We start from the raw sequence: 25,427 nt of genomic DNA on the forward strand, positions 1-25,427 counted from the left end.
GGCCCCCCCCCCGTCGATGACGTACTTGAGATTACCTTCCGGGTCAGAGTTCCTGTAGCGGCCAGCGCGGAGACGTGTGTGCTGGTTAAGATCTAAACACGGCCAGAATTCCTCTTCTGGGGCCGGGACTCTGTGTGTGTGTGTGTGTGTGTGTATGCGTGTGTGTGTGTGTGTGTGTGTTTGTGTGTATATACGAAAAGTACGCCCCATAATCCTCCTCGGTTCCTTCTGCGGCTACTTCCTCCTTGCTTTATAGACCGGAAGAGTCCTTGAAGCAAACTAGCTCGGCGGGCACTTCCGGGACGGGAGATCAGGGTTCCGGGAAGGTGCTGGAAGGAGAGGGAGAGGCGGCTGCAGCTGGAGAATGAAGAAAGAGCAGGTGCTGCACTGTCAGTTCTCCGCGTGGTACCCGCTGTTCCGGAGCCTAACCATCAAGAGGTCAGACGGGAGGGGCGACCCACACCTGTAGGCAAAAGGGAACTGCGACAGGTGGCGCGAAGCCTGTCTCCTGCAGATGTAAATATGCAGGCCTGGTAACGCCTGCACGGGAGCATCAGTGCAGAGGTTTCGACTTCTTGGTGGTGTTTGAGGTGGGGAGACTAATGAAGTCGATCCATATTCGCTGTGCTTCAGGATTTGCTGTGCCTCTCGTTGCGTGCCCGCGAGTGGGCTAGGGTAGCTCGTGGTTCAGTGACGCCCAGAGGCGGGGCGAGTAATGGAGTTTAGGTTTGGGAATGCACCCACACTCCGGTTACAGTCCCCAGATAGGGGAGATGATCGGCATAACTCAACAGTCTGGGTTTTGCTACTCGCTGGGTGACTTACTGCTTTCCGGCACTGAAATGATACAGTTCCAATGAAGTCCATCATGACGGTGTAGGTAAAGAGGTTAGTGGAGCTGTATATGGTTTGGAATGGCATGTGGTGTGAGACGAAGCCATATGGAAAAGGAGTGGAACAGTATTTGTCTTCTAGTTCTCTGGCTTACAACAGGAAATCCATCCCCGTTTTGCAGGGCAAGCAGAGGATTAACTGTTTGATTCCTCACCAGATTATTCAAGGTAATGCATGCAAGACTATCCCCAGATGTCCAAAAGCAATTATAACATCTGGAACATGATGTAAGAGTCGGCTCTCACTCATTAAGAGGGATAGTCCGAAGCAGTGTGTATTCCTGATGGGTTTTCTGTATTTTTCCCCCCAGCCCGCTCCCCTTGCGGCCTAGATTGTCCCTTATTCATGTATCAACTATCTCTGCCTTTTCATTATGTCCTCTGAGTGCAGAGTGTGAGTACAGAGAAGGAAATGGTTTTGAAATCCTGAGGGGCTGAAAGAGCATCAGATCATTCTAAAGAATTCTTTTCCGTCTTGTTATTAATATGTAGACCCTGCTTTAAGTTAGCCATGGTGTAATGGTGGTTAGTTAGAGCAGCCTGAAGAAAGATAATCATTGTATTTGACAGTGTTTGAAAAATCATACCGAAACAGAAGGAGGAGCTTCAACAGCAGCAGTGGATACAACCTACTAACATAGGATTCATTTTACTATGTGATTTTGCAGCCTTTTATTACCTTGCATAATTGAAATAGACTGTATTTGTGACCCTGTCAGACTTTTCCAGACTGAATTGTTCCTCTGCAGGCACCTTTTCTAACCTCTGATGTAGTTTTTCTTTGCTTTTACCAAAAAAAAGAAAAAAGAATGCTAAGAATTGGACTCTGGAGTCAGGACCATCTGTCTGACCTTAAATTTTGGTTTTCCAGCATCTTGAGCAAATTGAATGTGAAATTATAACTTTGATAAATCAGAGAGTAATTTTTAAAAGTGGAGTAACCCTTGAATAATTTTTTCTGTGCACAAATATGAGAGAGGATTTTTGATGATTTATCATTAATAGTAAACAAATGATCCTATACATTTTAAATTATGGTTATCTGAAACAAATTAAGCTAAAGTATGCTCAGTTAAGCAGCTTCATATCTTGTGATCATTTGAATTAAATACCACCAAAACATCCAAATAAATGTGAATTCTTAGCCTTAATGTGCTCACTGCCAACTAAAGAATGGTTTCCAGACCTTGAGTCTGTTTTGGCTTGAATGCTTTTTGTTTGCTGCATTTCCTGTGTTGCTACAGATATCTCCTGGTCTCAAAATTCTTATAGACACACTGTCTTTGTGCTCAGAATTCTTTTGAGCTTGTTGATTTCATACTTTGATTTCAGTCTGGTTCTTAGAAGTTGGCTGATTTTGATTTGTTTCTTTACCACAGAGACAATTGTGATTATATCAATATAAACCTAATTTAGTTTACTATTGTCTTTATTCATATTATTTTAATTTCTAGTCTGCTGCTGTCAAATGTATGCCTTTAACAGCTCCCACTTCATATTAAAATAAAGGGGACAGTCTCTCCCTGGTGGCCCAGGGGGTTAAGTTGCAGCACTATGAAGCTATCTGCTGCCACTGCAGCACAAGTTCTATCCCCAGTCAGGGAGGTGACCCACATGGCACGGCGGCCTTATCTTGCCCGCTGCTCCCCTCAGCAGTGTATTTCAGTCAATCTGCTTGTTCTGTTTTCCACTCTGTCTCTGGTGACTCTTCTCACCACCACCCCCCCCCCCACCTCTGACCTGTACCTCGGTTCTTGTATATAAATAAATCTTTTAAAATAAAATAAGAGGGGACAAATCAGAAATGAATTGAGTTTGTAATATTGTCTCTGCTTATGGTTGGTCTTTTAAAATGATGCCTTTTTTTGGTATGTGCTTTTTTTTTTTCCTTTCAGTGTCATTCTTCCACTTCCCCAGAATGTGAAGGATTATTTACTTGATGATGGAACTCTGGTGGTTTCAGGAAGGTAAAGTATATCAGAGAAAAGTTCTTCAAACTTTTCATAAAGAAATGTAATTATTGAATCTCACTAATGACCATATAAAGTAATTTAGCTTTAGCACCATTCCCCCAAGCCTAATGTTTGTCCCAGAATCCTTGTCAATGCTCAATTAATAATATTTTCAAATTAAGTACTTCTTTTTAATAGTAGTTGTGAAATTGGGCAGTTCTTTTCATCTCTGCCCGTAGGAAATGGATATGATGGTAAATATCTCTTTTGGAGATGAATGAGTAGGTAGAAGGAAAGTGGGCATGTTGTAATCCTTTGCACTCCTTCACTTTTTTTTTTTTTAAGATTTATTTAATTATTTATACAAGCACTGGGTACAATCAGAGGTGCAGGAGGGTGAGAGAATTCACCAGAGCCAGAGTGGGGAACAGAATAGGCAGACTGACGAAATACACTGCTGAGGGGAGCAGCGGGTGGCAGGAGAGGTCTGTGCGCCATGTGGGACCCTCAACCAGCGGCCAGGGATTGAACCGGCGCCGCAGAGGCTGCGGGCAGCTTTGCAACCCAGCGCTCAACCGCTGCGCCACCTGGGAGGCCCTGCACTCCTTCACTTTTTAAGATAAAAACATTCATTGTTCATTGCAAACAAAAATCTTTACTAGGGTTTATTGTTTACTTCTTAGCATTTTGTTCCTCTGTTAACCCACCCTCATGTACCCACCTTCTCTGTTCATGCATTTCCTCTATTTGTAAGGGAAAATAGTTACCATGCTACACTTTCTTTAGTGCAAACTTGAATCCTAACTTGAATGAAAAGAATTGAATGACATTCCTATTTTCATTCAGGCCTCTGCACAGAAGCCATGCTATCTCAGCGTTCACCCCTCACCATCTTTTCTGAAGTAGCCTACTAATAACCCTGACTGTTAAATCACTTTTTTTTTTAAGTAGAATTCTAGGTTGATGATAATTTTTCCTTAGAATTAAAAGAAAATTATTTTTATTGTAGCAAAATATAAAATTTACCATTTAACTATTTTTAAGTGTATGAATCAAGGATACTAAATAAATGTATAATATTGTGCAGCTATCACCACCATCTATCTCCAGAACTCTTATTGTCTTACATAATTGAAACTCTATACCTTTCCTTTTCTACTCTGCCCTGGAAACATTCATTCTGCTTTTCGTGCCAGCATTTGACTATTATAAATACCTCACCATAGAATGCTGGTTCTTTTGTGACTGGCTTATTTCATTTCACAAAGGTTCATCCATGATGTAGCATGCCAGGATTTTCTTCCTTTTTAAAAACCTTGAATCCTCGGCCTCCCTGGTGGCGCAAGGGATTAAGCACCACACTATGAAGCAATCCACAGCCTCTGCAGCACGAGTTCGATCCCCAGCCAGCCAGGGAGCATCTCACATGGCACAGCAGACCTCTCCTGTCTCGCCCGCTGCTCCCCTCAGCAGTGTATTTCAGTCGATCTGCCTGTTCTGTTCCCCACTCTGTCTCTGGTGAATCCTCTCATCCCCCCGCATCTCTGACCTGTACCCAGCTCTTGTATGCATAACTAAATACATCTTAAAAAAAAAAACCATCTTGAATCCCATTCCATTGTATAAATATCCCATTTTGGTACATCACTGTCCCCCTAACCTTAATTTATTTTTCTGCTTAACATTTACTTCCATCTGCCATGCTTCCCTTAAATTATTCTGTTAATATGCAGGCTCCATGAGAACAGGAACTTGAATAGTTTTGGTCAGCCTGGGTCTTAGACCAATGTCTGATACATAAGAGGTGTTTAATAGCATTAATTGGATGAACAAATCTCAGAAACAGAATTGCATATATTTTCAGTAATGCTAATTTAACCACATATTTTTTTGTCTTATAGATGATCTGTATAACTTTCTGGATTATATTTCTGTTTTTGGTATTCTCTGCCCTTTAAAAAACTGAAAATTATTAATTCACAGTTTTATTAACTTGAAATCATTGCAGGATAAGGAAACAGAATACTTAAGCACTTCTCAATATTGGGCTCTTTATGGACATAATTGTATTATTCTCAAATCTAGAACATATAATAAGCTTATATAAATGACTGTAAAGAAAATGACTCCTGCTATTGGAAAATACTTAGCAGAATTCAGTCCTACAAGCACATCGAAGAAAGTTCCTATTTTGTTTTCCAAGCACATGTTTGTGCGTGCTTCAGGTATAGGAGCCACCTTGCTAAATACTATTAAGCAGTGCTGTCCAGCACTCTGCTCCACAGTAATGCACAAATCAGGGACCCTGCCCTTTTGGATTTGACAGTTCAGTGTCATATGTTATGAGAGTTTTGTGGCATAGTGCTGGTTCTTAGATTGCCTGGAGTCAAATCATATTTTAGCTAATTTCTAGTTTTCTGTGCCTCAGTTTCCTTGTCTGTAAATGCTGACCATAATATAAAACTTGGGCCTCCCTGGTGGCTCAGCGGTTGAGTGCTGGGCTGCGAAGCTGCCCGCAGCCTCTGCAGTGCCTGTTAGATCCCTGGCTGCCGGCGAGGGTCCCGCATGGTTTGCAGACCTCTCCTGCCATGCCCGTTGCTCCCCTCAGCAGTGTATTTCGTAGTCTGCTCGTTCTGTTCCCTGCTCTGGCTCTGGTGAATTCTCTCACCCTCCCATGCTTCTGACTGTACCCAGTACTTGTATAAATAAATAATAAATCTTAAAAAAAAAACACATAATATAAAACTTACCTCATAGGCTTGTTCCAAAGATAAAAAGAGATAAGCATAAAATGTTAAGCCCAATGCTTAGTACATTGTATGCACTTAAATACTAACTGCTCCCATCATCATTAATCTCAGTCAGATGTTAAACATGCAAGTAAATGTATAAGTGAAAATTGTAAATGCTGTGAAGGAAATGGGGAGGTCAATAACATAACTACTGGATGAATTATGAATGCCTGAAGAAGCGAGTATTTTTTTTTTTTTTTAAAGATTTATTTATTTATTTATAGAAGCACTGGATACAGTCAGAAGCGCAGGAGGGTGAGAGAATTCACCAGAGCCAGAGCGGGGAACAGAACAGGCAGACTGATGAAATACACTGCTGAGGGGAGCAGCGGGCGCGGCAGTAGAGGTCTGCACGCCATGTGGAACCCTCGCGGCGGCCAGGGATCGAACCGGCACTGCTGAGGCCGCGGGCAGCTTTGCAGCCCGGCGCTCAACCGCTGTGCCACCAGGGGAGGCCCAGAAGCGAGTATTTTTGAGCCTTTGAGATACGAAGTTTGAGTGGAAGGTAGTCAGTTGAAGGGTATAGGGAAGAATCTTTCAGTCTGAGGGATCAACATTAAGGGAGGCTGTGAGGTAAATCTTGACATGCAAGAAACTAAGAGAGGGGTATGAGGGAAAAGTTAAGATGAACATATATTTGCATAGAATGTTATTTGTATTTAGGATTATTTTTTGTGTAATAAGAATCCCACACTCCCAGGACAAAGGTTATAAAAAATTTTGATATTCTTGACCAATATTGGCAAATAGCTTTCACAAACCATTGTATCAATGTTTGCACTAAACAGTAGTGTAGAATCTTTTTCAGAAGGTGAAATTTCTATTGAATGCTTTTCTTTAAGTTTCCAAGTTATTCGTTACATGGAAATTCCAAAGCTGAAAAGTCTCTGAATATGATTTCTTTAGTTTCATCTGCAGTGAAATAAATGTGGCCTCTTTTCTGTTTGAGCTTGTACTTTACTCTCTCGTTAGCCTGCCTCCCAGTGTCTCCTCTGTTTGCTTCTTGTTTCAGTTGGGTTGGTTTGGGTTGCAAATTATAGAATACCTGCTGTGGTCCAAATATTTGTGTGCCCCTTCCCCCCAGTTCATAAGTTGAAATCCTAATGCCCAAAGATGATGTTATTAGGAGGTTGGGCTTTTAGGGGGTGCTTGGGTCATGAGGGTAGACCCCTCACAAAAGAGATTAGTTAGTTCCCTAATGAAAAGTCACACATAACTCCCTCACCCCTTCATCTATATGAGGACACCCCAAGAGGGTTGTCATTTGCAACCTGGAAGTGGACCTTCACCTGAGCATGCTGGCATCCTGCTGTGGGATTTTCAGCCTCCTGAAGTATGAGAATTAAATTTCTGTTCTTAAGCCACCTGGTCTAGAGTATTTTGTTATAGCAGCCTGAGTGGACTAGGATGATATCCAGTTTTTTAAATCACTTAAATAATGAGACTGTTATTTCATACAATAAGAAGTCCTAAGGCATGGCAGTTATGGAAAGTATAGTAGTTCAGTGATGCTAGAACTCAAAGTCAGCTTCTCTGAATTTTTTGGTACTCCTTTCCAATGTCCAAGTTAGCTGAAGTAGTTTCAAGCATTTTGTCCTCATACTACCATTTCCAGGACCAGAGTAAGTGACACTTGGTTTTTATTCCCTTTCTCATGAGCAGAGAAAGCTTTCCCATGAGTCCTCTAACCACTGTTGGTCAGGGTTGGGTTATTCACTGGCAAGGAAGATGGAGTAACTGTGATTGGCTTCTAGTCCATAATCACTATTATGGTTGGGGAGAAGTCCATAAGGCAGAGGGGCCGTTAACTGAATAACTTGGGAGTTTTTATTAGCTAAGAAGTAGGGAATGGCTATTGGGGTCTGCCATAGCTCCTGATTTGTGTTTCATCTCACATTTCCTTCTATAGAATACCTTCCTTTCACTTCAGACTAAGGGACCTTGTTTATAATTAAAACTTAACATGGAGCCCAGACTCAATAAATATTTGTTGAGTGGGTGAATGAATGAACATAGTTGCATCATGCTTTTCCATGGGAGTGAATCCTAACTTGAATGAATAGTTAGGCCAAGGGTCATAACTCGGTTTATCTTATAATCTCAGATCTGATGATAATGGTTTCCTGGGTGATGTATTGAGAGGAATTCTGAGGCTGCATCTAGGGTGTTGTAAGCAAGAATGCATGGTTTGATTATCATTGCCTGCAGTGGGTGTAGGAAAGGAGGTTGGCAACCTGTATTTCTGAGGTAGGTAGTGCCTACTTTTTACTTTTTATTGCACTTTTATTGGTGCCTACTATGAGATAGGTGCTAAATGTACTGTTGAAAAACAAGATGTCCCTTAAATGGGACATCCTACTAAGGAGTCCAGGCTCAGTGGCCAAGTCAAACATGAAAATAAATAGATGCTCGGGTTTTGAGTAAAGTATCCATTACTCTGATAAGAGATGTTTTTGGAGTTTAAATAATCACTAAGTTGGTATGACCCCGAAAGTTTTTATATTAATAGAAGTGATATTTGAGTGGGGCCCACAAGTTGGGTCTAACGCAGATGAATTGACATAGTTCTTCGAAGCACTAATACTCACTGTCCCTTTTTGGTTCCAAGTTCTTTCCTGACCTTGTGTCTCTTCAGGCAGAATAATAATAATAGAAACCAATTATAATGTATGTTAGATGTGTTCATGTTAAGTGACTTCTTAATTCTTGGCACTGGGAAGATTTCTGTTTTGTTTCATTTTTTTCATGATCTTTCATGTGACTGTAATCATGCAGGCTTGACCCAGCTGGGTGGCTCCAAAATGACCTCACTCCATGTCAGGTGTTGATGGTGACCGTATCCAGCATGTCAGTCCCATCATCAGTGTTATCTGGTGCTTTTTGTTTTCCAAACCGTTGTTGCCAGATTTCTTCTGCAGTTGTCTCCTTTTTGATTCCTTTCTCCTTGGACTCTTTGCTGTCATTTTAGCAGAGTTTCAGGAGGAAACATGGGATAGATCAATGTCCATGGCCAATCAAAAGTGGTTCCCCTTTCTTTTTTCTTGAAGTTTCTTAGTCTGAATCTACTCTGGTTCTTATCCTTTTTACTGTTTTCAGTGATATGATTGCATTTTCTTAAGCCAGTAATTTATGGCTGGGTTTTGAGGTAGTGCAGGGTAGTGTTATTCTCTCTGGGCTCTTTCCGCCTTTACTTCCCCCGCTAGGCAATGCACTCAGCTGCTAGATGGCCCTTTTCAACTCCTGCTTATTAGCTCACTGGCTTCTTCATAGAGGGCGGTCTGCATCCTTCTCTCTCTTCCTCCCTCCTATACTGTTCTGTGATGTAGATCCACCGAATGCTAGTTCATATCAAGGGTAATTCCAGACATCAGCCCATATGCTCTGTTTCATTATATAAATAAAAGATTTTTGGTTTTACCCCTTGGGGTGTTGAACACCTCTTCAGACAGTTCTTTTTGATATCTTCGTTCATCCTGTTTGATCTTCCTTATCTTTGACTTTTCCATATATTGGGATTTAGAGTTGTAAATGATTCTTGATGTCATCAGAAATAGAGGTAGAATTTTTCGTGATTTCTAAATAGAGGGCAGCAGAAAGTTTTATTGCTGCCACCTTTTATTGGAAGTACACTGTCATTAATTTTATATTGATTTTTATTAGTTTCTGAATCAGAAAGTGACCTCTTCCTAGTAGTATCCTCCAATTCTAACACCTTTTTTATATACTCATTACATATGGAATTATGACTACGTGGTGCCAAAGCCCCTTTACTGCTTAATTTTTGCTTTATTTTCTTCTAGGGAAGACCCACCAACACATGCTCAACCAGACAGTGATGATGAGGCAGAAGAAATCCAGGTTAGTTCAAAATCAAATAATGTGTTCTGCAGACATTTCTAATTTAAACGATACCTGGAATGGTTCTAACAGTTAGATCTCAGCATACATTTAGTAAAATGATAAATAACATAAAAGTCTCTTTGACATTAACTTTGTCAAGAGACAGGGAAAGATGTCTTTTTTTTCTTTAAAGATTTATTTATTTATACAAGATTTATTTATTTACTTATACCTGGGGGTACAGGCCAGAGGTGCGGGAGGGTGAGAGAATCCACCAGAGACAGAGCAGGGAACAGAATAGGCAGAAGGACCAAGATACACTGCTGAGGGGAGCAGCGGGCTAGACAGGAGAGGTCTGCCACGCTGTGTGGGAATCTCCCTGGCCGGCCAGAAATCTAACCAGAGCCACGGAGACTGCAGACAGCCTCACAGCGCTGCGCTCAGGCTGCGCTCAACCTGCTGCGCCACTGGGGAGGCCCAGATGTCTCTTGTTTAATGTATGGATTTTAGATGGAGCACTGTTTTTTTGTAACCCCAGTACATTCTCTAAATGTAATCTTTTGTTTCTTTCCTTTTCTCCATGCAGTGGTCTGATGACGAGAACACAGCCACACTGACGGTAAGAGCAGAGCAGCACTATACTGTCTCATAGGGCGCTTCAAGGTGTGATCTCTCTAAATTCTCATTTACTCCCCATTTCAAATGTAGTTTTCTTTGTTGGCTATTATTGATTGGAAGGGAAACACTTATGTCAGAAAATTCCCTCAGCTGAGGATTATGAGCCAGTACATAAGGTAGGAAAATGCAAGGTATTGGTGAAAGGTAATAACCCACTGGTGTATGTGCAAAAACACCGAATTTAAAATGGTTAGGAAAAAATAATCAAGATGGGTTATTTCAAAACCAAAGCGGGGAACAGAACAGGAAGACTGACAAAATGCACTGCTGAGGGAAGCAGCAGGTGCGACAGGAGAGGTCTGCCGCGCATGTGGGACCCTCGCTGGCTGGCGGGCATCTAACCGGCACTGCAGAGGCTGCGGACAGCTTCATAGCACTGTGCTTAACGCTTGCGCCACCAGGGGATATTTATTAAATGTTACATTTTAAATATTTTAAATGTTAAATATTTTAAATGTTACATTTATGGATATACCATAAGTATAAAATAATGAATATAGAAGAATATGCTGCAATTCATAATGATGGTTGCCTTTCAGGAGAGGGGAGAGGATTAAGGAAAGTAAGAAGGAAAGGACCTTTATTTGGACAAAGCTTTGTATTGTAAAATCTGTGTACAATATTGCTAATGCAGCTCTTCAGTGAGTATTCTTATGGATACAGTTCTAGGGAGCCATTTCAGCAACTTCAAGGGATTATAAGGGAAGTATTGGCTTAATATAAATGTAATTTCCTTTGTGTGGGGAGAAGCAAGTGGAAAATAAAGGTCCCAGTACTGTTACTTATTTTGAAAGCCTGTGTAAATCACTTCGGTTTAATTTCATAGTCTAAGTACTCAAACAAGATAGATACGATGGGAGGTTGTCAACTAAGATACTGCTAACCAGTTTAATGATCAGATACAATGGAAACAGAAAGAAAGGTAATCTAACCGGCCCTTAAATGCTCCATTCTTTATTTCATTAGCCTGCTGCTTAAAACTGGTTTCTAGTTTGGGGGGAGATATTATCATTTTTTTAAGCTTACGTTTTTGTTCTGTTTCCCAGTCACAGTTTACTCTCTGTCAAACAAGGTTAGATCTTTGGGGGTCAGCATAAGTCACTAGGTTAATTTAGCTGATTATAGACCTATTCTATTTTTTTTCCTCTATGGAAGAAGTTGTCATTAATGAGTTTTCAGAACTTGCAGTTACCCAATAGAGGGCAGCAGATATAATGGTATATATAGGGGCCATAAATGACTGGAGAGAGACTCTGAATGTTTACTTTCCCTCATGACAGCTTTCTGTTTACTTCTTGTTTGAAAAGACACTTAGAATGTTTTGGTCACTTTGCTTGAATAAAATGTGCATTTTAAAGTCAACTAAAAAAGAAAGAACATTTTTACTGGACTAAGTCCTATTTTTGAGTTTTGTTTATATTAAAACTTGTCTGGAAATAGCATTGCCTAGTTTACCATATAATTTATTTTTCATTCTCATGAAGCTTTTTGGGGAATTGTCCAAGAGTCTTCTGCAAACGGAAAAGCTTCTGTTTCTTTAACTTGAGGTGTTATTTCTGGGAATTGGAGTATATGTATGTGTGATAGGGTATCCATCTGTCTCTCTATTTGATAAATATTGGTTTTGTGAAGGTACTAAGGAAACCATCCTTCCTCACATCCTCACATGCAGAGTGACATTTGTCTTTTTATAGCTTTATGGATTTTGATTGTTTTTGAAAATGCCACTTGAACACTTATAATTTTTCCCCCTTTTTGATAAATGTTATCTGTGCATTGATTTTATTGAGCAGAGTTCAGTGATTCTGATAGTAATTTGTATTCTAAATTAGTTTGAACACCCTTAACAGCTTAACCTTGAGATTTTGATCGTCTTCTATTTCTGGTGATACTGATTTGCCTGAATGATTTCTTCTTTCTCTCTGTAGGCACCAGAATTTCCTGAGTTCACCACTAAAGTCCAAGAAGCCATCAATTGCCTAGGGGGCAGTGTATTTCCTAAGCTTAACTGGAGCGCACCAAGGGTAGGAACATATCACTCAGTCTCTCATTATCTTAATATTTGTTTTGTTATTCATTTTATGTTATACTCCACAGAGCATCTAATTATATTCCTAGTACAAGAAAAATACTATGGAATTTATTTTTATTTTCCCCATTATTTTATTGTCCTGATTGTGCAATAAATTTTCATAGTTCTGCAGAATACTATATATTTTGCTAAGTCAGCTTCAACCTCTTGTGTTGCTAATTGTTCTAGAAATCTGAGGAAATACATTCTTTACCCTTTTAAAAATCCAGCTGTTCTGTTCAATAGAAATTTTTTCTCTGTTGGAAAGTAAGTAATAAAAAGTAAAATGTCATTGGATCTATAAATAGCAGTTTGAGAAATCAACTTATTTTCTTAAATTGTGTTTTATTATTTTAACATTAAATTAACAAGTTTTTTTTTTTTAAGTTTGGGTCTGTGGAAAAATTCACTATTTTCTCTAATCCAGTGGAAAAATAATTTTATATGAGCAAAGCTCATTTAATGTAATTAAGGACTTAGTTGCATTTTCAAAAACCTATGTGCATATCTTATTCTGAAATGAACCCTAAAGTGAACTTTATTTTTATTTTTACTTATTAAAATTAGTTACATATTTAAATTTTCAGAAGACCTGGAAGCTTGTTACAGATGCCAGTAGGTCTTCTCACCTGTTTTGTTTTACCATTTCTCACTCCTCAGAGGCAGCTACATTCAGATACTTTAGTGCATTTAGTTATTTTCCTCTTCTTTATTTTTCAGTTTTAGGTATTTATCACTGACTTCCTATTCTAGAGCAGCTTCAGCACCCTTTCATCTCTGTCCCCACTGCTTTCTATTCCAGTATTCTCATTATAGTAATACTTGTATTTTTTATTAGACCAGAATTTTGAATAGATCAGTATTAAGTATTTCTGGTTTGATTATTATCCAAACAATATGTATACTTCCGATACATACTATTTTATAATTACTTAGGTTCTTCTAATCAACATTTTGTTGTGCCTGGAATTAATAATTGTCCTGTTTTTTTTATGGTGGCATGATTGTCTATGTATAGACTGTTGTTTCAGCAGAGTTAAATATCTACATTCCATATACCACTTGTAAATAGAATTTTGTCATCTTTTCATTGGGAGAAATGAAATCATGATTTAGACAATCACAGTTTTGTTATAAGGATGCAGGCAGAGAATAGCAAGTGGTATGGCATGAGTTATTATAAAGAAGTTGTTGAAACTTAGTTTATATATGAGCATTAATTTGAATTGTCCCTTGCTGCTGAACTGTGTTGAGTTAATATTATGATGGCTTAGAATATCTCTCCTCTTTTTTCCCAAACTTAACAGCCACTGGTGTTAACTGCTCTAATCATCAAACTTCAGGTGTTCTAGCTGAAACTCCCCAGAAATAGGAAGAAAGGAAAGATCTCCTTTTTCATAAAGAAGAGCTGGTCAGGTTATTTCTTTATACCTTGATCTACTGCCTGAAGTGTAGGCAGTTCTGATGCCTTTTAGTCCCCTTCTGTCATCCAGTAAGAAAAACATAGGGAAATGCTTGTGTCTGAGCTGAAAGGTGAAGCCCTCGCCTTTCAGTATTCATAGCTGAGTGTCTGACATGCAGTGTTACTGCTGTTTGTTGTTTAGAAGTCTAATTTAACTTTTGACTGTATAGCTAAAAGTTGTTACCTGACTTTTTCCTTTGAAATATTTCCCTTGAAATAATAAACATTACTGTTTTTGTGTATAGTCCTGATGTGGAATATATACTAAATAACATGCTTTATTTTTTAGGATGCCTACTGGATAGCAATGAATAGTTCTCTGAAATGTAAAATCCTCAGTGACATCTTTCTACTGTTTAAGAGTTCTGATTTCATCACTCGTGACTTCACTCAGCCGTAAGTATGTCTTTCACTCTTCTGTGTTGTGGTCTAGAACTTGTAAGAGTTTTTCTACAGGTGAAATTCTACTAGCTCTAGTACTGCTGTAGACAATAGCTCCATATGACACAAATATTTAATGTTCTCAAATGACCTGTTACAGAATACCTTTTTTTTCTTTTTATAGTAAATGCTATACTAGAATATCCCTAAATATCAGGGACTTTCTATATATCTGCCTATTAAATATTTTGGTAACACACTATTTATTGTAAAACCAGCATATGCTTATCATAGGAAAACAAAATTGGGGCTATAGCAAAACAAAAACAGGAAATGTAAAGGTACCCATGATCTCGCCACAGTTGGTTTTTTTTTTTAAAGATTTATTTATACAAGAACTGGGGTATAGTCAGAGGTGCGGGAGGGTGAGAGAATTCACCAGAGATGGAACGGGGAGCAGAACAGGCAGACAGACTGGAGACACTGCCTCAGGGAGCAGCGGGCGAGGCAGGAGAGGTCTGCTGTACCATGTGGGTTTCTCCCTGGCTGGCCGGGGATTGAACCCGCCCTGCAGAGGCTGTGGACAGCTTCACAGTGTGGCACTCAACCCGCTGTGCTACCGGGGAGGCCCCACATTTGGTTTTATGTACGTCTAGAATTCTGTTTATGCATAGGTTTAATGTAGATACATGTGACTCTAGCTATATTTGTGTGTGTAGAAGAACTGGGGTATAGGCCAGCGGTGCAGGGGGTAAGAGTATTCACCAGAGACAGAGTTGGGAGCATTCAGTAGGCAGATTTACTGAAATACACTGCTAAGGGGAGCAGCAGGCAAAACAGGAGAGTTTTGCTGTACCATATGGGTTAGCACCGTGGCCGGGGATCAAACTCATGCTTTAGTGGCTGCTGATAGCACCTCTGTCCTACACCCCAGTTCTTCTATACACACACACAAGAATATAAAGACAGCTATATCTACATTAGACCTATGTGTAAATAGAATTCTAGAAGTACACAAAACCAACTGTGGCGAGATCATAGTAGTTACGATCCCTCAGGCTGTAGAGGTGACAGCCAGCACTGAGACTTAACCCTTAGGCCACCAGGAGGCCCCTATTCCAATATTTTAAAATAAAAATGGGGTTACATTGTTCATATTGCTTAGTAGACTGCTTTTACACTTATGTGTAAAATATATAGCAGACATCTTTATGTGTCATTAAATACCTAAATTCAACATTATTTTAAATTACCTTAATAGTGTTCCACTGCAGATCAGATCTATAGCATAGGTTGACCAATCCTCTATTCTTAGATAGAATCCTTCACTGAATAATATCCTTGAGTTAGATCTGTTCACTGTCCTAACTTTTGCCTTAGGATAAATATCTGGAAGTGGAGTTGCCATATTTCTTCCTTTCCAGTTGTTTCATAACTAAAGAACTTGACTTGGTGCTATCTTCTCTGTAGGTAGACAACACCTGCACTGTTGAGCTATCAGTGATCTCTTTGTTTCTTATGTTCTGTCATCAAATAGCAAATAGGATGAGATTGCTCATCCTACCCCATTTTAAACAAACCAATTAAACCAATTTAATCTTAAAACTGACCTTTAAAATAAAGCATATTACAAAATCTAGAAACTAAGCTGGTGATTGGGGTGAAAATATTGTGCATACCTGCCACTTCTTCCCCATCCATCCAGTTTCATATGTAACTGTCAGTTTGCAAGTTAATAGAAGACCAACTGAAAATAGCTTACATAGGTAGGGATTAGACTTATTGAGTCACAGGCTGATTCATTAATGATTTTATTGATTAAGTGCTGCTTTAATATGTCAAAGCAAAAATACAGTGTTTAATAAGTTTGAAAATTGTCTATTTCTAGGGTTAAATCAGTGACTCACCCAGGCTCTTTGAGTTTTCCTACTGGTATCTTTAGATTATTGGCTTGATCTTTGGGTTTATCACCTGCTGGTCTCAATTTTGCTGCTATAATTCTGAGTTTCATGTGAACATGTGACATATGAATCAAAAATAGGGGGGCTGTGATGTATTTCCTTTTATTTTCTATATGTGAGCAAGTGAAGCATTCTGGAAGTCTCCCAGGAAACTTCTTGACAGGCTCATGGTCACACAGTTATTAGTTACCCAGCCAGTTGGCAGAGAGAACAGAGTTGCTATGGATGGTTTAGACAGTAACTGTCAAACTTCAGCATATATCAGAATCATCTAGAGGGTTTGACAAAACAGATTGTTAGGTCTCACCCCTGAGTTTCTGATTCAGTAGGCCAGGAGTGGGGCCTGAGAATGTGATTTCTAACATGATCCTGGTTCTTCTAGTTCAGGTGTACTTCAGAAGACTACTTAGATTAGTCATACATGTATCCCTGGGATTCTAAAGGGGACCACGAAGCATGAGTGCTTCCTGATGTAAGCAATCACTATTCAGTTATAAGGATGCGGGCAGGGAATAGCAAGTGTGTCTGCCACAGTTGAAACTTGGTTTAGAATAATAATTACTCTTATTTATCTTGTTCCTCAAAAGGCTGTTGTACACAAGACACTTCAAAATGTGGAATTTGATATATGGCATATTTAGCATAATCTGCCTGGATTATACTTGCTGACTGAATTATTTGCCCAATATAAACATTCTACATGATTAGATTTGTTGAGTCACAAGGCTGATTTTATTAATAAGCACTTTAATATGTCAATGCAAACAAAAAAGAAGCTATGTTCAGTTAGCGTTTAGAAAAAGTGACTGAGTGAAATACTTAACCTATTAATTATTTCTCTGGGGTCTCCTGAGTAAAAGATAAATTTGACTAATGGTTAGGAAATTTGTTTTAGTAATCTAAGCGATATTATGTATTATGTTCAGTATAATTTTTATACATTTTTTTCTTAAGATCACAAAATTTGGTTTTGAGTTATATGTTTATAAATCCTAAAATTCAGCAACAAAAAGTCTTTGGAGTAAAATTTTATATGTAAGTAGACCTTACGGAACCATTATCTTGTGATTTTTAAGTACCATTTTTCTAGTTGACAATTTTTTTTCTTTAGATTAAATTTATTTTTTTTTAAAGATTTTGTTTTTGTACAAGAACTGGGTTACAAGCTAGAGGTGCGGGAGGGTGATAGGAGTCACCAGAGACAGTGTGGGGAGCAGAACAGGCAGATGAACTGAAATACACTGCTGAGGGGAGTAGTGGGCAGGACAGGAGAGGTCTGCTGCACCATGTGGGTAGCTCCCTGGCCGGCCGGGAATGGAATCCGCACTGCAGAGGCTGCGGACAGCTTCACAGTGCTGCACTCAACCTGCTGCACCACTGGGGAGGCCCTAGATTACAATTTTAGATAATGTATGTGATTTGTTTGAAGAAGACTTCAATGAAAATTCTAGTGAACACACCCAGTCATTCTTAGTTCATTAACGTTCCTTTTTCTTTGCTTTTTTGCTATGGTGAAAATCTTAAGAATGTAGTCACTGTACCAAAACTCTTATTTTGGTTCCTGGTGGATAATAAAAGGTCCAGCACCAGCAATTTGATGCTTAAGTTTTCCCTGGCCTCTATATTTTTCTTTTTTTTTCTGCCCAAGACTTAAGGTTTTTTCTTATGTTTAGAAATCATTTACTATGTAAGGAGGTCAGATTTTAAAAAAGCTATCAGTGAAGATTGTGTTTTAGTAAATATCTATGACATGCCACTTTTAAAACATTATTGATTTTATTTTCTGCCATTTTATAAAGCTTTAATTATGATGCTTACTTATTGTTTATAAAAATGGTGAGGGCCTAGGACTGATCACAAAAATCTACAAAGAGCTGATGAGACTCAACAAAAACAAGGAAAATAATCCAGTCAAAAAATGGGCAGAAGAGCTAAAAAGAAACTTCTCCGAAGAGGAAATACAAATGGCCAACAGGCATATGAAAAAATGTTCAACATCGGGGGCCTCCCCGTGGCGCAGCGGTAGAGCGCTGGGTTGCGAAGCTGCCCGCGGCCTCTGCGGCGCCGGTTCAATCCCCGGCTGCTCCCCGGCCACCGGAGGAGGGTCCCACATGGTGCGCAGACCTCTCCTGCCGCCCGCTGCTCCCCTCAGCAGTGTGCTTCGGTCCTTCTGCCTGCTCTGCTCCCCGCTCTGGCTCTGGTGAATTCTCTCACCCTCCCGCGCTTCTGACTGTACCCAGTGCATGTATAAACAAAACAAACACACAAGCAAACAAATAAATAAAGAAAAATATGCCTCTATTAAAAAAAAAAAAAAAATGTTCAACATCACTTGCAATCAGGGAAATGCAAATCAAAACTACCATGAGATACCATCTCACACCAGCGAGAATGGCACATATTAAAAAAACTAGCAACAACAAATGTTGGTGAGGATGTGGAAAAAAAGGAACTCTCCTGCACTGCTGGTGGGAGTGCAAACTGGTCCAACCCCTATGGAAAGTTGTGTGGAGATTCCTCAACCTACTAAAGATAGAGCTCCCATATGATCCAGCAATTCCACTCCTAGGTATTTACCCAAAGGACACAGAAACATCAATTCCAAAGAGCACCTGCACCCCTATGCTTATAGCAGCACTGTTTACAATAGTTAAGCTTTGGAAACAAGCCAAATGTCCAAAAATAGATGACTGGATCATGAAGATGTGGTACATATACACCATGGAATATTACTCAGCATTCAAAAAAGATAAACACATGCAATTTGCAGCAACATGGTTGGAGCTAGAAGAGATCATGCTCAGCAAAATAAGCCAGAAAGAAAAAGAAAAATATCGGATGGTCTCACTCATAGCAGGAATCTAGAAAACCTGAATAAAGGACCAGGAAAAAGAATAATTATAAGAAAGAAAGAATCAAAATCAACAAACAACTATGAACCAGAGACACACTATGGGGGTGGGGGGCGGGGAAAGAAGGGATAGGGGTCAAAATAAGGGGGTTGCAATTGTATGGGGAATATAAAAATAAAATTTAAAATAAAATAAAAAAATAATGATAAAGACAAAAAAAAAAGGTGAGGGCCTTCCTGGTTGGCACAGGCTTTTGAGCGCAGTGCTGTGAAGCTGTCCGCAGCCTCTACAGTGCAAGTTCCATCCTGGCCGGCCACAGCGATATCTACATGGTACTGCAGACCTCTCCTGTCTTGCCTGCTGCTCCCCTCATTAGTGTATATCAGTCAGTCTGCCTGTTCTGTTCCCCACTCTGTCTCTGGTGAATCCTCTCACCCTCCTGCACATCTGGCCTGTACCCCAGTTCTTGTATGCTTGAATAAATAAATCTTTAAAAAAATAGAAGTAAAAATAAAAATGGTGAAATTGTGATCTCAGTCAGTGAATTTAGGTAATACCTAAGTAATACCTAAGATGTGTAGAGTAAACTTACATAGATACTGTTCTCAAAGCAAAGCAATGCTATCAAGTTGATTGGCCCAAATTAGAGACAGAACTCATACCATTTGAGTAGCTAGTATTGTAAATCTAGCTAACATCTCACAGCAAATAACATTACCCCCAGCAAATAAGATTCACTTTCAGCATGTTTTCCAATGGCGGTCTCTCTTGTTTCCACTTTCATCTGGATTTTTCTTGCACAGTATTTCTTAGTTATAGTTATATGGTTATAGTGAATAAACATTTCCTTTCTCATCCTTTTCCTTCTGCTCTTGTAATAAAGCATAGGACACATTTCACCTTACTTTCTATATACTGCATTCTTATTTTTAGGATCAGCTATACTCCGCTGTTTGGGCACACATGCATCATTATCATTGAATGTACATTTGTTCTCTTTCAATGTGAGCTACTTGGAACAGTGTGGTAAGAATTACTTGTTTATCACAGTAAAGTTCACAGGAAAGGGTTTATCAATCTTAAGATATAGTTAGGGCATAATGAGTATACTCACTATACTTATTTATAGTGAGACTGTTTGGCTGGTTTAGTAGAAAGAATAATTTAGGAAGTAGCTTGACTATAAAAGAAAGACAAAGAAGATAACATTCTATCAATCATCTGTGCTAGTAAGCACAGTTCTTGTGGTTTTTGACAAGGACTATCTTTTCCTTCTTTCTTTTTTGGCCTTTTTTAGATTTGATTCTCTTAAAATTCCATTAACTAGTTAATTTCAAAGTGTATTGAAAATGTACTGGCATAATTTTATAGTAACTTTCATAAATTAGACCTTTGGTTTTTATTTTCTCAAAATATTTACTCTTGTATTGGGAATACTTTTAGTTTGTAATTCACATTGTAGGTTATGTGATATTTATTATTTTAATACCACTTATGTTTATTATGACTAATCAGAAGAATTATAATTATCTGCCAAGATTTATGAGTTTAACATTCAACATTGGAGTCTCCTTTCTACCTAGACTTGTGAATAAGTGCCTTTGATTATTATGACTTACTATTGGCATCTTGAAATTTTCAGTCAAAAATTCTTGCAAATATGAAATATATACTGAGCCAGGAAAATATTTTAGAAGATGTAAACATTTTTAGAATTTTGTGGTTTTTTTTTTTGTTTGTTTGTTTTATTAATTTATTTATTTGTTTGTTTTGTTTTGTTTATACAAGCACTGGGTACAGTCAGAAGCGCGGGAGGGTGAGAGAATTCACCAGAGCCAGAGCGGGGAGCAGAGCAGGCAGAAGGACCGAAGTACACTGCTGAGGGGAGCAGCGGGCGGCAGGAGAGGTCTGCGTGCCATGCGGGACCCTCCTCCGGTGGCCGGGGAGCAGCCGGGGATCGAACCGGCGCTGCAGAGGCCGCGGGCAGCTTCGCAACCCAGCGCTCAACAGCTGCGCCACCGGGGAGGCCCAGAATTTTGTGTTTTTAAGAAAAACAGTCTTATAAATATGCATTAAATTGACTATTAAATGCTAATTATAGCTAAATTATTCAGGTTGGCAAAGATCTTCAATTGAAATTCAAAATGTTATTTGTAAAAACTACAAGATACTGACCATTAATTTCTGGTTTTAGCTAAGTGGTAGACTGAAATAACTTGAAAAAATATTTTGTTACAAGCATCTAGAAATGCTGGGTAAAATTTAAAATGTTACACAAAATAATATATTAATAGCTGAATTCACAAGAAACATAAGGCAATTCCAGGTGCAAGGAATTGCAAAGCAGAGAGCTTGGTAGAGCTTGGCTTTAAGGGTGGTTTGAAACAAAGGGTTTTTTTTTTTGGTACTTTTTTAAGGACAGGAGACAAACATTAAGCCAAAACAAGTAAGAATTACAAATGAAACCCTCTTTCACCTTCAGTAAAGGGTATAAACAACAGCAACAACAAATCCATTCATTGTACAGGGACAAGGCAGCAAGACTGAAATTACTTGAGCTTTGTGTTTTGTTTGTTGTTTAAGTTGAAACCTCAAGGTCTCTGTTGAACAGCAAACTTGGAGTACAAATTTAACCCACTTACAAGGTTTTCTAATTCCCAAACAAAGAAATTAACATAGAAATCACTCCTGAAAACTTTTACCCTTGAAGCACTTGGGACATGTAAATACAGAGAGCGTTGAGAAAATTCCCACAGCCACACATCATGGGAATCTTAAAGAAAAAATGAGGCCCACTAAAAGGATTCTCATAATAACAATAGGAAAACACATGACAAAATAGAACATCATGCTGGAAAATCAGAGAACAGACGATGATTAGAACTCTGAGTTTAGAATAACAAACCTAAAAGATAATATTAATGTCCTATTGATCGACTCAAAAAATGAATAAATTCTTAGAACAAGTTACTAGGGAGAAAAAAGCAAACAAAAGTTCTAGATATGAAAGCTGGTTATGAGAATTAAAAACTCATTTATCTATGTAAATAAGATATAATTGAAGAAGGTAATTGGTTATTGAGTATGAGCTATGTGAGTTTTTATCCAAGATGTAGCATAGAGAGATAATTAATTGCAATTATGGAATTAAGAGGCATATTAGATAAAAAATGGTTATATTTAACACATATATGACTTTATAAATTGTGGTAAGATAGCTCTGAAATGGTAAAAATCAATGAGCCAAGGAAATTTATAGCAGCACACAGATTTTGTCCTTCATTCCTGTCCTGTCCCTGTCCTACTATACTCCCTGTCTAAATAGGAGTTCTGGAAGGAAGGAGAGAGAAAATGAGGCAAGAATCATATTAAAAGAGAAAGTCAAGAATGATTAAAAGATAGAAATATTAAAGAAACACAAGTGTCCCAATAGGAAACATCTTACTGTCATTGGAGAAAACCAGAGATAAAGAGGAGTTCTTAAAAACTAACAGAGAAAGGGGGGGCGGGAGGGGAAGGATTGGGGTCAGAATGGGGCGTTTGCAATTGTATGGGGGAATATAAAAATAAAATTTAATATTTAAAAAAAAAAAAAAAAAACTAACAGAGAAAGGGTAAGCTGTGTAGAAGGAAACTGCAGTAAGATGGCAGATTTCTCAATGGCAGTGCTGTTTCATCTAGTTCTGCCTCTACCGGGAACTGCTGGAGTTGTTGGAAGGTAGGATGGATAGAATTGGTTGTTTCTCATTTATGTTGACAGTTAATAAGTCTAGAACCTAGACCAGTTTTTGATTTTTTACTTTAGGAATTTGCTAACAATAGCTCCAATTCTAAGGTGATCTCAAACCAATTCATATTACTCCTTAATTCAAGCATAACTTCCAAGTGTTGCTTTAACTTATTTGTGGTGTTAGGGGAAGTGCTGGATACTGCCACATACTTTTTGCCTTTGCTTATAAATAAGTTTTTAACCTGGTATTACAATTTTATGCTATATGCTGAGTTGGGATTTGAAAATTTTATTAACTCTTACCAAGTGACTTTATGTGTGTGTTCATAGAAGCTACAGTAGATGTAACAATTCAGTATTTTTTTTTTAAGATTTATTTATTTATGCATACAAGATCTGGGGTATAGGCCAGAGTCGTGGCGGATAAGAGGATTCACCAGAGACAGAGTGGGGAACAGAACAGGCAGATCAACTCAAATACACTGCCAAGGGGAGCAGCGGGCGAGTCAGGAGAGGTCTGCTGCTCCATGTGGGTTGCTCCCTGGCTGGCCAGAAATTGAATTCGTGCTGCAATGGCTGTGGACAGCTTCATAGGTTGCGTCTTAAGTCTTGCGCCACCAGGGAGGCCCACAATTCGGTATTCCTTCTCTGTAAATTGCTTTCCTTGGTCAGTGACTTACTGTTCCTCTGAGGTACTGCTTTTTTTTGGCAATTACAAAAGTGTTATTTTTGGAAATGAGAGAATTAGTTTAATTTTTTTCTCTATTTCAAATTAAAGTTTTTGAGTCATCTGGTTCAGTGAGAACCAGAATAAAGCAAATGTTTTCAATTTTGATATAACTAAAGATATTTCATTGTTTCTAATAGAATATGCATATTTTCTGCTAGTATTGTTTCTACTTGTATTCTCAATGTAGTAAGTAGCCTTGGTTAAGGACTCCCCTCCCCCCTTTTTTTTGGCCTAATGTGGAATTTTGGAACAGTTAATTAAAATAAGATTTATAAAAATGTAAATATTGTTAATAGTCATTGTCTTACTCATTTTTGCTTTTCAAACTTAACTCCTCCCATTGCAGATGGAATCTAACTATTCACATACCTTCTTTGAGGTGTCTTGCCTGAGCACCTGAAAGCTTTGTTGGTGACCTTTATAGTCAGTCTTAACTAGATACCTCAGCATCTTCCTCAGATACTTGGCCATCTGGTTCATCATCTTAATAAGATGATCTCTTGTACAATAATCTCACATACCACATATGTTCTCACTTTTACCTTCTGAAACTTGTCAAATTTTTAAAATAACATTAAATGTTAAACCATCCAGTACTTTAAAAAATGTTAGAAAATGACAGTACTCAAATATACAGTATGAGGACTAACCAAGGATTGAAATCAATATTTGTAGGAATATAGAAGCATTTAGAAAATAGATAATGTGTTCCTTTTGGTTTTCCTAAAACATATTAAAAATAGGTAGATACAGACCCTTAATCCACTCTATTCTGTATATAATAATATGTTAACAAGAGCTATCCTGTTACCAGATTTACCAAAAATATGCCACATACATTGTTAAAATCACATTTAAAAAATTAAAATGGTAATAATTACATTACTACTAAACTAAAACTTAAGATGATGCCATTTCATTTTTTAATTAAAATTTATCATTTCTCTACTTCCATCTTGGATCTTTTAAGATACATTTAAATTCAAATAGGCAGTTATATCATAATGCTTATTACATTATTGGTTAGTTGGAAGCTTAAATATTAACTTTTAAAATAAACTTGAATTAACTTCTTATAAAAGCAATACATGTATACTTTGTACTTTTATGTGTGTTTTAATTCCTCTGATTTAAAAGTCAAAATCAAAGTAATATATATTTGATGTAAAAAACATATTATTAGAAATACTACAGATAAGCAGAAGGAATTAACAGTCTGCTGGTAAAGAACCATTGGTAACATGTTAATACTTATCATTATGTTATGGTTTCCTGTGTATTTTTTTAAAAAATGAAGTGTTGCTTATATTGTTTTCTGATCTTTTTCCATCATTTTAAAGTACCTTGTACAGTGAATATTTTTCTCCTTTGAAAAATTCTTTAGCTACACATTTTTTAGCCCTCATTATATTGTATGAATTTTTGACACATTTTTCCTGTTTTATATTTACAATTTAAAAAGGAATTGAGGAAAAATGTTTCAAGGATACATGAATTTTTATAATAGATTTCATAAAATAATTGGTCTTTTTAACGTCCCTTAGCACATGCTTGCCTTTGTCTTAAACGCGTAAATACCAGCCTCCCCGTTGGTGCAGCAGGTTGAGCACCGCACTGTGAAGCTGTCCGCAGCCTCTGCAGTACGGGTTCGATTCCCAGCCAGCCAGGGAGATACCCACATGGCGCGGCAGATCTCTCCTGTCTCACCCGCTGCTCCCCTCAGCAGTGCTTTCCGTCTGTCTGCTTGTTCTGCTCCCCCGCTCTGTCTCTGGTGAATCTACTCACCCTCCCACGCCTCTGACCTGTACCCCAGCTCTTGTATAAATAAATAAATCCTAAAAAAAAATTCATAAATACCCATTTCTTCCTGCTGAAAAGAGTCCCTTGAGGTGAAAAGACCCCCCGCCCCCACACACAAGGACAGAAAGGTAGCTCTCATCAGCCTTCCTTTGTCTCTCGCAGTAATTTTGTTTCCAGTCTTTGAAATTCTTTGTCTACTTATTAGACTTTCCCCTCTAGACTAGCATCCTAAAGGACAAGGGATTCTGTCATTTCAGCATGCCAAGTACCTAGCCCAGTCCTTGA

At 38.4% G+C, this 25,427-nt stretch overlaps 1 protein-coding gene across 2 annotated transcripts in view; it reads left to right on the plus strand.

Annotated features, from left to right (window-relative positions):
- The first annotated feature begins 34 nt into the window (after positions 1–34).
- Positions 35–25,427, plus strand: part of CDC123 (cell division cycle 123) — a 43,154-nt gene continuing 17,761 nt past the window's right edge. Inside the window, exons 1-6 of one of the 2 annotated variants that reach the window (XM_037510612.2) lie at positions 36–438; positions 2,789–2,860; positions 9,438–9,495; positions 10,064–10,096; positions 12,084–12,179; positions 13,978–14,084. In XM_037510612.2, the coding sequence (XP_037366509.1) occupies positions 365–438; positions 2,789–2,860; positions 9,438–9,495; positions 10,064–10,096; positions 12,084–12,179; positions 13,978–14,084 (440 nt within the window). In that variant the 5' untranslated portion in view covers positions 36–364. Of the gene's footprint in view, positions 439–2,788; positions 2,861–9,437; positions 9,496–10,063; positions 10,097–12,083; positions 12,180–13,977; positions 14,085–25,427 lie in introns of both variants that reach the window. The other variant, XM_054695090.1, reaches the window with a different exon arrangement.

Source organism: Talpa occidentalis, unplaced genomic scaffold, assembly GCF_014898055.3.
Source record: "Talpa occidentalis isolate TD23 unplaced genomic scaffold, MPIMG_talOcc4v2.1 talOcc4.14, whole genome shotgun sequence".
Taxonomy (NCBI): Eukaryota; Metazoa; Chordata; class Mammalia; order Eulipotyphla; family Talpidae; genus Talpa; species Talpa occidentalis.